The sequence below is a fragment of the Vigna radiata genome, chromosome 4 (genome assembly GCF_000741045.1).
Source record: "Vigna radiata var. radiata cultivar VC1973A chromosome 4, Vradiata_ver6, whole genome shotgun sequence".
Lineage (NCBI taxonomy): Eukaryota > Viridiplantae > Streptophyta > Magnoliopsida > Fabales > Fabaceae > Vigna > Vigna radiata.
In genome coordinates this window covers 17,870,771-17,882,473 of record NC_028354.1, presented here as the reverse complement: position 1 = coordinate 17,882,473, position 11,703 = coordinate 17,870,771, and the positions used below count along the sequence as shown (strand labels likewise).

At 30.5% G+C, this 11,703-nt stretch overlaps 1 protein-coding gene across 1 annotated transcript; it reads left to right on the top strand.

Annotated features, from left to right (window-relative positions):
- The first annotated feature begins 4,703 nt into the window (after positions 1 to 4,703).
- Positions 4,704 to 6,968, top strand: LOC106758467 (beta-amyrin 28-oxidase-like). Its single transcript, XM_014641387.2, has 4 exons — positions 4,704 to 5,361; positions 5,734 to 6,155; positions 6,365 to 6,552; positions 6,669 to 6,968. Exons 1-4 carry the CDS (start codon positions 4,826 to 4,828, stop codon positions 6,966 to 6,968), a joined length of 1,446 nt encoding a protein of 481 aa, XP_014496873.1. The 5' UTR covers positions 4,704 to 4,825.
- Positions 6,969 to 11,703: the final 4,735 nt, after the last annotated feature.

Sequence of the window (11,703 nt, the reverse complement as noted above, 5' to 3'; positions counted from 1 at the left end):
CGTATGTAATTTATATACGGATTATCCGTATGTAACACTAGCTATGACAGTATTATATACGGATTTTTGTCCGTATGTAATCCGTATATAACCAAAAATTATATACGGATTTTGGGCCTTATATACGGATTTGGACTGTAGATAATGACGTTTTTTCTTGTAGTGGAGTTTCATAGCTCATTGATTGGAGGGCATGTTGATTTTACAAGAACTTTGGCTAGAATTTCAACTCAATTTTATTAGAAGGATATGAACAAAGATGTACAACAGTTTGTTCAAACTTGTTTGATTTGTCAACAAGCAAAAATGGATCACACTCTCCCTGCAGGTCTGTTATAGCCACTACCCATTCTAGAGCAAATTTGGGATGACATTGCTATGGATTTCATCACGGGCCTTCCTTCTTCCAATGGCTTTACGATCATCTTAGTAGTTGTTGACAAACTATCTAAGTATGGTTGTTTTTCTCCATTAAAGGCTTATTACTCTAGTAAGTCAGTTGCAAAAATTTTTGTTAAATCAGTGGTAAAACTGCATGGAATTCCTAAGTCTATTGTTTTTTATAGGGACAAAGTCTTTTTGAGTCACTTTTGACAGCAATTATTCAAATTAAGTGGTACTTCCTTGAACATGTCCACTGCCTACCATCCACAATCAGATGGCCAATCCGAATCTTTAAACAATTGTGTGGAAATGTACTTGAGGTGTTTCACTTATGAATCTCCTAAAGAGTGGGCAAAGTTGTTGCCTTGGGCCGAGTATTAGTATAACACTTCATATCACCATAGTTGTGGAATGACTCCTTTTAAGATTGTATATGGCAGAGATCCTCCTGCATTGGTAAAATACACCCTTAATACACATGATTCTCCTTCAGTTCAAGAACAATTACTACAACAAGATGTGACAATCAACAAATTGAAATTTAACCTCCACAAAACTCAACAAAATATGAAGAAACAGGCTGACAAGAAAAGGAAGATCATGGAACTACAAATAGGTGACTTGGTATTTGTCAAACTGTAGCCCTATAGACAACACTATGTTGCTCTTAGAGAAAACCAGAAGTTGAGTATGAGATTCTTTGGTCCTTTTCCTGTTATTCAAAGAATTAGCCAAGTTGTTTAGAAACTGTTGCTACCACAAACAACTAAAATCCATCCAGTATTCCATTGCTCCTAGTTGAAACCTTGTAAAGGGGATCATTCTTAACCTTATGTGCCTCTACCAATTACTCCTAATGAATTTCCACTTATTATTCAGCCCCGTTTCCATTTTAAAATCAAGGGTCCTATTAAGAGGCCTACACCAAGTTCCTTAATATTTGGTGCAGTGGGAGGGATTAGATGTTGATAATGCCATCTAGGAGGATCAGAGCACCCTACAACAAGCTTTTCCAGATCTTAACCTAGAGGACAAGGTTGGTCTTAATGGGGGTGGAATTGTAACACATGCTGAAAGGGCAGAAGGGTCTAGTGCTAATACAACTCATCAAGGAGTGAAAAAGAGTACTAGAAACAAAATAACTAATTCCAGACTGGATGATTTCTATTAGTCTAAGACATAATCTTATATTGGGTGGTCTAAGGAGAGAAAATGGGTTTTTTTTGGACGATTCTGTTTTTGCCTTCTTTTGCAAAGTTTCTTTTTCTCTCATACATTTTCATACTCTCTTTTGAACATTATTCTGATTGTTATAGGAATTATTCGTAGAAATTTTCAGTTTTTGTAATAATATCTTCAGAATATTCCTGATTTGTATATTCGATTACTTGATGCCTATTTGATTATAATTTTTTTGCTATATCATTATTGTGATATCAGTTGCAATGATTTCTAAATAATAAAAAAAATTTAAATATCTACTTACACAATATTCTTAAAATAATAATAATAAATAAATTGAATATCCATTTATAAAATATTTTCAAATAAGAACAATAATATTACTTTTATTATTATTATTATTATTATTATGAAAATGAAGAGAATTAATAATTAATATTCCCTTTTAATTAATGTACATTGATAAAATTTTATATATTGATAAATTAGGTGATAGAATATATGTTATGCTTTTCTTTCTCTTTTTGTCCGTGGGTCCAGTAACATGGTGATTATATTATTAAAGTATTGACTTAGGTTATAATATCTTGGTTTAAACCTCTTTTTGGTCCCTAAGTTATGAGCGGATGTTCAGTTTAGTTCCCGCTTTTAAAAATGTAAACATTTGGTTCCTAAGTTATAAAAAATGTATCAAATGAGTCATTTTTTGATGTTCATGGTCAAAGTACAAAGAGCAATCTAAAGTGCTGTTATTATTAAGAAACAAATCAGAGCAATCTAAAGATGTAACAATTGTTAAGAAACAACTAAAAACAGTATTTCAAGTCAAAAAAGAACTCATTTGATATATTTTTTATAACTTAGGGACGAAAGATTTACATTTTAAAAAACGGGGAGTAAACTGAACATCTGCTTATAACTTAGGGACCAAAAAGAGGTTTAAACCTAATATATTTTATGCTGATGTTCATTTTATTCTAAATATATAGACATACATACGCATACGCTTCCCCAGTAATTTATAATAAAACACAAAATTTGGTTCACTATATTTATAATAATACACATAAACTTCCACTTTAATTATAATTATTAAATATGACAAATCTCTCCTTATTTGAATTACTTAGTTAAATACAGTGAAAGTTATGTATAAATTAATTTTTTTTGTGAATATATATAAAATTCTTTATTTATAATAAAAGAAATATAAAATAAATCTAAAATTAAAAAAAAAAGAAATAATAATAAATTAGTTAAAGATAAAAAATTAAAAATAAGATAAATATAATATATCTAATAATCTATAATATTCTTCTTAGTTTTGTTAGATGGCTTAGGATAATAATGATTATTATGTATGATCACATTAATTATTAGTACTTAAATTTATATAAACTAAAATTTGTTTTTTATTTTAAATTTTGATATAGTTTAATTCATATATTTAAAAAATAATATATATGTTTTTTAACTCAATTGTACGACATTTTTTAACGTGTTAAAATGATATTTTTAATTGATATTTAAATTATTCATATCATTTGTACTAATACGAAAAATGTTTTTTACGTCTTATATATTATAGGTATTTTATGTTTGATCTAAATTAAACCTAATTTGTAGTAAAATATCATATCTAAATTTATCTATGAGCATATATAATTGAATTAAACTTATGTGTTATGAATTTATAGTAGATGTAAAATTTTAGCCTATTTTTTGTTATTTTAAGTAAAAATTTATGTCCTATGAATGTTAAATGCAAGCCAAATGAACAAAAACAAAAACAAAATTGTAGAACAAAAATAAATAAATGAATACACTAAAAGTTGAATACATATCTAAGATATATATAAAAGCATGAACAATCTCTATATAATACAAGAAAATACAACAAAATCTTTTAGAATTTTTTAAGTAGTAGATGTGTATTACAAATAAATCTCTAAAGTATAGAAAAATGGTAAAAATACTAAGAAAATAAAAACATATAGTAAATGATAGAATTTTAAAATTTCATATCCAATCCTTGTTGGGTATTGCCCACTGCAGTTCTCACTCATTTTTCAACAACTTTCATTTTTGAAATGTTTCTATCTTATGCTCATAATAAAAATTATAATCATTTGAAGATTTTAACTATTAAATCTTAACAACTCTAAATCTATGACTAATATATATAACACTCTACATTTAAATACAACCAAATAGAACTTACCACACACAAAAAAAAATTAAGTCAAAAGTCATTTTCTATCTATTTTTAGTGAATTTTATAGAATAAGGATCACATTTGCTAATACAGAAACCAATTAGCAAAGGAAGATGATGAGAAAAATCAATCTCAAATCTCCCAAACAACATTAACTTTATAATAATAGTGTTTTTTAATTAGAATATGTTAAACCAATTCCAACGGGAAGAAAGTTATGTTTTTTTTTAAATTCAATAAAATAAAATTATTTTAAATTTAATTTTATGCTATATAGAATGTATACATCAATTTGATCAATTGTCACTATAAAAATATAAAAACGTAGTAAATATTTACTATTAAGTAGTAGGGACAGATTAATATTAGATACTAATAAAGTTGATTAAGTCAACTTTTGACTGACACGTTATCTACTTTTTTATTTTTTAATAAGTACAAGTATTTATATTAACGTCAGATTAGACTTATCAACTTCATATCAAATATTAATACAATAAGCTTATTTAACTTGATCTTAACTATTTCTAACTTTTTTAATATGTAAAAATGTTGTCAGATATAAATATTTAAAATAGAAAGTTTTAATTTAATTGAGATTAATATTTTTTATATTTATCATTTTTATTAATTTTAGTTAGTTTTTGGAGTAGATTAAAATTACTTTTGTTTATGTTGTTATTTATGTAAGTTATTGTTGATTAGGTTAATATTAACTTTATTTAGATTTCAAGAATTTGTATGTCTTTGTACTAAAGAATAGGAAACGTAGATTTTTCTTTATCCAAATGTGCATAATATTAAAAAGTGCTAAAAGTGTTGTAATACGTGTGAGTTTGATTTAACTAATTTAAATACAACATGTTTCTCTTACACTTTTTTCATACTATTTTCTTCACGATCATCTTTCGTATATCTTTAAGTCAACGCAAGAAAGTCAACTATCCAGATGTGTACTGAATTATAATTATAAATCATGTAAACCATGGCACTTACAAATTTCAGGCACATATAACCGAACACAAACCTCAAAAGAGGAAAACCATGGAGCAGTACTATCTCTCCCTTCTGTTCCTATTTTTCTCTCTCATCTCTCTCTCCTTTTTCTTCCTTTTCTACTGGCACAATGCTAAGCCCTCCGTCCCTAACTTGCCACCGGGAAATATGGGGTTTCCGGTGGTCGGCGAGAGCGTTGAATTTCTATCATTATGGTGGAAAGGGAATCCAGAGAANTTCATATACGAACGCATGGCAAAGTACTCTTCCAAAGTGTTCAAGACCTCTATCTTTGGCGAGAATACAGTCATGGTCTGTGGAGCCGCATGCAACAAGTTTTTGTTCTCGAACGAAAACAAACTGGTCATGTTTTGGTGGCCAGGTAATGTGAACAAGATATTCCCATCCACGCTTGAAACCAGCACTAGTGTTGAAGCCAAGAAATTGAGGAACATGCTCCCTCAGTTCCTCAGCGCCCAGGCCCTCCAACGTTACATTGGTATCATGGACAACGTTGCCCAAAGACACTTTGCTTCAGAATGGGAGAACAAGACCTATGTCACCGTCTTCCACTTGGCCAAGAGGTGCTTATTTACTATTAACATATTTTTCTCCTTAGACACTAATGGAATTGCCTACTTCCATAGCTTTCATTTTAAGTCAACCTGTTAGCGTAGGAAATACATAACCTCACCGTAAGCCTTAACGAACGTAGATAGTTTCCTTACTTGCATGTGACAAGTTTTATGTAGTTTAAACTCAGAAAAACTAGACAAAATGGAATTAGGTTTTAGCCTAATTAACAACAAAGAATTGCAACTGAAGTTGACTGGAAACCTAGTAATCAAAACAATATTAAAAATGGAACCTCGCATCCAAGATGGTTTGATTTGACGTTGTTTTTTTCATCTGGTGCATTGATTACGTTTTGGTGTTCACCAACTTTCTCAACACAGGTATACCTTCAGGGTGGCCGTCCGTTTGTTTATCAACGTTGATGATCCGATCCATGCGGAAAATTTGTTTGAGTCTTTCAATAGAATAGCCCCAGGACTCATGTCAGTGCCCATTGACTTGCCTGGAACTCCGTTCAACAAAGCCATCAAGGCCTCCAAGTTCATTAAGGAGAAACTGTTGAAGATTATCAGACAGAGGAGAGAGGAACTGGCTAATGGAACAGCGTCACAAACTCAAGATTTTTTGTCTCACATGTTATCATCATGCGATGAGAATGGACAATATATGACTGAACAATATATTGCTGACAAGATCCTTGGCCTGCTGGTAGGAGGCCACGAAACTGCAAGTTCTGTGTGCACTTTTGTCGTCAAATACCTTGCTGAGCTCCCTCCCAATATTTATGAAAATGTCTATCAGGGTATATTACTCTCTTACTTGGTCTCATTTGAAAATGAAAAGGTTGTTTTTTACATGGTTCTAACCATAAACTATCATAGATATAAATACTATTATTTTCTTAAAAGTTATATAAAAAGATGATTTTTAGCATTAGCAATGTAAAGAATACATTCTTATTATTAAACTGTTGCATGATGATCTGTTTCATTTGTCTCGAAATTTGGTCAGAACAAACGGAGATTGCAAAACGGAAAGCTCCGGGAGAATTGTTGAATTGGGATGACATCCAGAAGATGAAATATTCGTGGAATGTTGCTTGTGAAGTAATGAGACTTACGCCTCCAGTCCAGGGTGCTTTCAGGGAAGCCATGGATGACTTTGTGTTAAATGGATTCTCAATTCCAAAAGGCTGGAAGGTATATTTGTAGAACTCTGGCAAAACTTACAAGCACACTACAATTAGTGCATAAAAGTATGGTCCTATAAATAGAAGAGTAAAGATATAATTTAGAGTGTTTTGTTGGTGATGCAGTTGTATTGGAGTGCAAGTTCAACACACAAGAATCCAGAGTACTTCGCAGAGCCAGAGAAGTTTGATCCGAGTAGATTTGAAGGAACAGGACCAGCTCCTTATACTTATGTGCCATTTGGAGGAGGGCCAAGGATGTGCCCTGGAAAAGAGTATGCTCGAATGGAAATATTGGTGTTCATACACAACTTGGTCAAAAGGTTCAAATGGGAAGCCATTATTCCTGATGAGAATATTTTTAATGATCCCATGCCTGTTCCTGCCAAAGGCCTCCCTGTTCGTCTTTATCCTCACCAACATTGAAAGGACTTATATTATGATATTCTTCAACCAATCTCAATCTTGTCTGCCAAGTTATGTCCTAAAGTATGAATAATGTCTCTTATTATATATATTCGTTTCTTTCCATTCTTATATATTACTATCAAAAATATCCCTCTACACGGTAAAATATTTAAATTATAAATGCCTTTTCAGAACCTTCATTTTCACTATCTTATTAATATTATACACTTATTTCTTTTTATTTTTATTTATTATATATTATCTTTATTTTAATTATATTTATCTTTTATTTTTAGTTAGTTTGTTATTATTTTTTATTTATATGTGAGGTTTAATCCATATTTGTTTTATTATGGGTTGAAATCTGTGAACCAACCCGGCTCATCATAGGTTCGGATTAGATTGACTTTTTTTTTTAAATTTCGATAAGAGCCAATTTTGAACTCAACTCATTTAGAATCCGGTTCATCCGGGTTGAACCTTTGGTGAGTTGGGTTGACTCATCAACCCTCATCTACAAACTATTGAAACAGAATCTTGCATAAAATTGTTTGTTTTTGCATGGAATTCTTAGACATGAAAAGTTCACAAATTTATACTCAATAACTCAATTTTTATGCAAAAACAAATTTGAACGGCTATGAAGCTACTAAAAATTTTGTTAGAAAGATTTTGCGATATCTTTGTATGAATGAAATCTTGTGTTTGAGTAATCATAAATATAATTTAAGACTCTTCCCCTTTATTTAGATTTGAATTAGAAATGTTTTGTTTTTTTTTTTAATTGAAAAATAAAAAACGTGTAATTAAGTGAGCTAGTGAACCAACCCGTTTAATACACCAATCGATGGTGTGTCAGGCCGAGTTTAAATTTTTTCAACTCGCTAATAAGCGAGCTGAGTTATGTTAGCTCAATAAGTAGCCAGCTCGGATTGAGCCACGAGACTAAAGAAGATTGAGTGTTGCTCCCTCCATCACCACCCCTTACTCCCTCCATCTCAATCTCAATACCGTTATTTGTGATGCAATTTTTATATTAAATGCAACCTTTTTTACTTAGAAACTTTCTTGGAATCATGTTTTCTATTAAGTTGTGTGAATAAGAGAGTTGAGGTTGAACTTAATGATTTTATGACTAAATTTCCTTGTTTTAGTAGGTTAATGAAGTGATTTGGAAGAGGAGTCAAAGTATGAAGGAGTTGAAACTCAAGGAGCGAGCAGAACTGTAGAAAAAGAGAAAAAAAAACGCAGTGCTGAAAAAATCTGCGAGGCTTGGGCGCCCCTCAGGGGGGCTTGAGCACCAAAAGTGCACCACACACCGCTTGGACGCCCCTTTTGGGCGCTTAAGCGCCAGAAAGTACCGTTCGACGCCCGTGCGCCTCACTTAGGGCGCTTGAGCGCCAGCAACATGGGCCAAACTTCGTTTTTTCTCTATTTATAGGACCCAAACATCCTAGGTTTTGTATCTTTGACATAGAGGAGTGTAACAACACACTTTTTCACCCTCTGGAGGCGGATTTGGATGCGGGAGCTTCCATCTCCTATTTCTAGGGTTTTTCTATCTCATTCTTCTTCATTGTTCATCTAGTTTCACCATGTCTATGATGAGATAACTTCCATTTGCTGTTAGGGAATAATGTAACCTTATGAACTCTCATGAATTTGAATTGATTCTTAATAATATATGTTTTTTCATTAATTGTTAGAGTAATTCATCTGTTAACGCTTGCTTTGTTTAATCATTCAATAGCATGATTTATGAATTGCATGAGTGTCAAGAGATTCCTTACAATTCAGGTTCTGGTTGAATTACTCCCAAGAGTAATATTTATTAGGGATGAGAGTATTAGTCTTGGTCGTCTTAAAGCTCTTGATCTTCACATTTAATTGCTAGGAATGCTAAGAATTGCATGAACTAGTGATTACGGACATGCTTATTTTGCCGAGGGATCGAGTTTAAGTGATTTATTGAGTGACGTTAACATAAATGTATAAAGAAGAATTCTTACATACATGAGAGAAAACTTGGTAAAATTTAACCCCAACAACATACTCATATCATATTACAGTTTTAAACCTAAAAACATACTAATATACAACATATTAACCTAAATTCTCCTTTTAAACCCACAACCTCTAATTCTTCTAATTAAACCTGTTACGATCCTATACCATAAAGATAAAAATAACTACCCCTATCTTCACTTCATATACATAAAAGAATAGAAATAAAATTGTTTCTATTTCCTCTCTCAAAAACCCATCCAATAGTTTCAATATTTCCCCACCACATTATTAATATAACTACAACAAAACCCAATTAATGCTCCTATTATAAGCTTTTTGTCTCATGAAGGATAAATAAAAAGACTTAACTTCTCACTCCGTTAAAACAAAAGATTATGTTATCATGGAGAAAGTTTTATGAAAGCACTTTTCTCTCTTCTTTTAATATTCTTTAGCAACTTAAAAGCCAGGTTGAAAAATATTATTTAACATACTTAAATTTTTTACATTCATTTAAAACTATTTTTCTTTATTTTTTATTCTTTTTTCTTTTTGAAAAATAAAATTTACACTTTTATAATCATTTTACTTTCTGTATCAAATGAATATAAAAGTATTACCTTACCACTATTAAGCCTATTTTATCCTCTCCTGCACTACCTCCTCCCTGCATGAAGTCCTTATGAGAATCCAAATTCTCTTTCTTCATAAAAGTTTGCCATAACTATCAGAAAATCAAATTTCATCTTCAATCTTATTGGTTATGCACGTCTATTGCCCCTCACATGGACAAAATTTTCCTTCTAATACTCCCACCACGGAGGGCATGTGCTTCTGGGAAGCTTCACACACATCTACCACTTAACCAAACTGATTTGATTCAATTATTAACACAAAAATTACCATATAACCTTATCTCAAGCAAATTTCAAAATTTTAAATTACAAATAATTATTAATCAATTTTCATACAACTCCTAAATATTTTATCATCCAATACATACCATAATTAAATATTTAATACTAAAAATTATAAAAATAAAAATAAAAGATATTTTTATTTTATTTGAGTTTTACAACTCACCTGCAACTTAAAGATAACTACAACTTGACCAAAAGGTCAGTTACCATTACAACAATTATTCCCTATTTCTAATCAAACTTATGAGTTTGAGAGTTTTATGTATATTTCCGACTAAATAAATATGTTAAATGATATGGTCCAATAAAGCTCATTGACCTAAAATATTAGATAATATTATAAAATATATTAGTTGACGTAAATATTTATATATTAGCATAATATATAACTAAATCTCATTAGTTTAATTACATTATAATTTTCTTTAATAGCATATATCAACATAATATTTGGTTAATTAGATAAGGTATTACATTTATGATTATTATGTTGATTATTATATATATGGTTAGTTATTATTTATATTTATGTTATTTGATATATCATCTTAATATTATTTGTTTTTATTACATAAGTCATAGAGTTTAGAAATCATATAAATACATTTTGGTATTTCATCATAAAATACACATTTACTTTCTTTTTTACTTAAAAGATCATATCTCTTTTATTGATTTGAACTTAAAATCTTTTATAGGTTTAAGAATATAGATCAAGATTCTTTAATCTTCTTAGATCTTACCATGTGTTCGAAGGTATAATTTTGGTAAGAACAAATAATAATTTAAAATGGTATATATAATATTTTGATAAACTTTTTATTTATTATTTTAATTATTATTATAATTTAAATGATAATATTTCAATTTTATAGATTTATTTTTATTATTAAACATTAAATATTGTTAAAGAAATGCCTGTGCGCTCCTCGGGTACGCCAATTATGCAACACATAAGGATACTTCATGCACAAATGCATTATGTAGCAATCGTTCGTTGTCCTGTTTCGGATGGGTACACCCACTAAATAATTCCACTTTATGAAATCTGTCCTAGGTTTAGTCCTATGATTCTGCATATTTACATGGAAAAATATACTTTGAGACACATAACTTTTTAATATTTATTTGATGGAAAATGATATTTTGACACCAATTTTTGACATTATTTTGATACTATACATGTATCAAAATGTGGTTGGACAATTTTAAATTAAAAAAAGTTAAGACAGAGACATATTTGGAAGAAAAAAATCAAAGTTTTTTTTTAATTTGAATTACATTTTGAAACGTATGCAGTTAAAAAATTAGTGTGAAAATATTATTTTCCTTATTTGATACTATTCTTTCACACTGTTCACTTTTTTTTTTTCAAAAAATTACAAAAGTTCACTTTTTTAAAATAAATATCTATGGGTTGTTTTCGTTTGTGTACACGTTTTCCACGGTCTTCTCGGAAAATTTCTAATGAGCTACCTAAATTTTTCCAACGGGTATATATTGCGTGCATGAGAAGCATGGTTTAGTAAAGAAAGTAAAACCATGGAGCAGTTCTATCAATCCCTTCTGCTCCTGTTTCTGTCTCTCATCTCTCTCTCATTTGTCTTCCTTTTCTACAGGCATAAGGCTCAGTCCTCCGTCCCCAACTTGCCACCGGGAAATATGGGGTTTCCGGTGCTCGGCGAGAGCATTGAGCTTATATCATTATGGTGGAAAGGGAATCCAGAGAAGTTCATATACGAACGCATGGCAAAGTACTCTTCCAAAGTGTTCAAGACCTCTATCTTTGGCGAGAATACAGTCATGGTCTGTGGAGCCGCATGCAA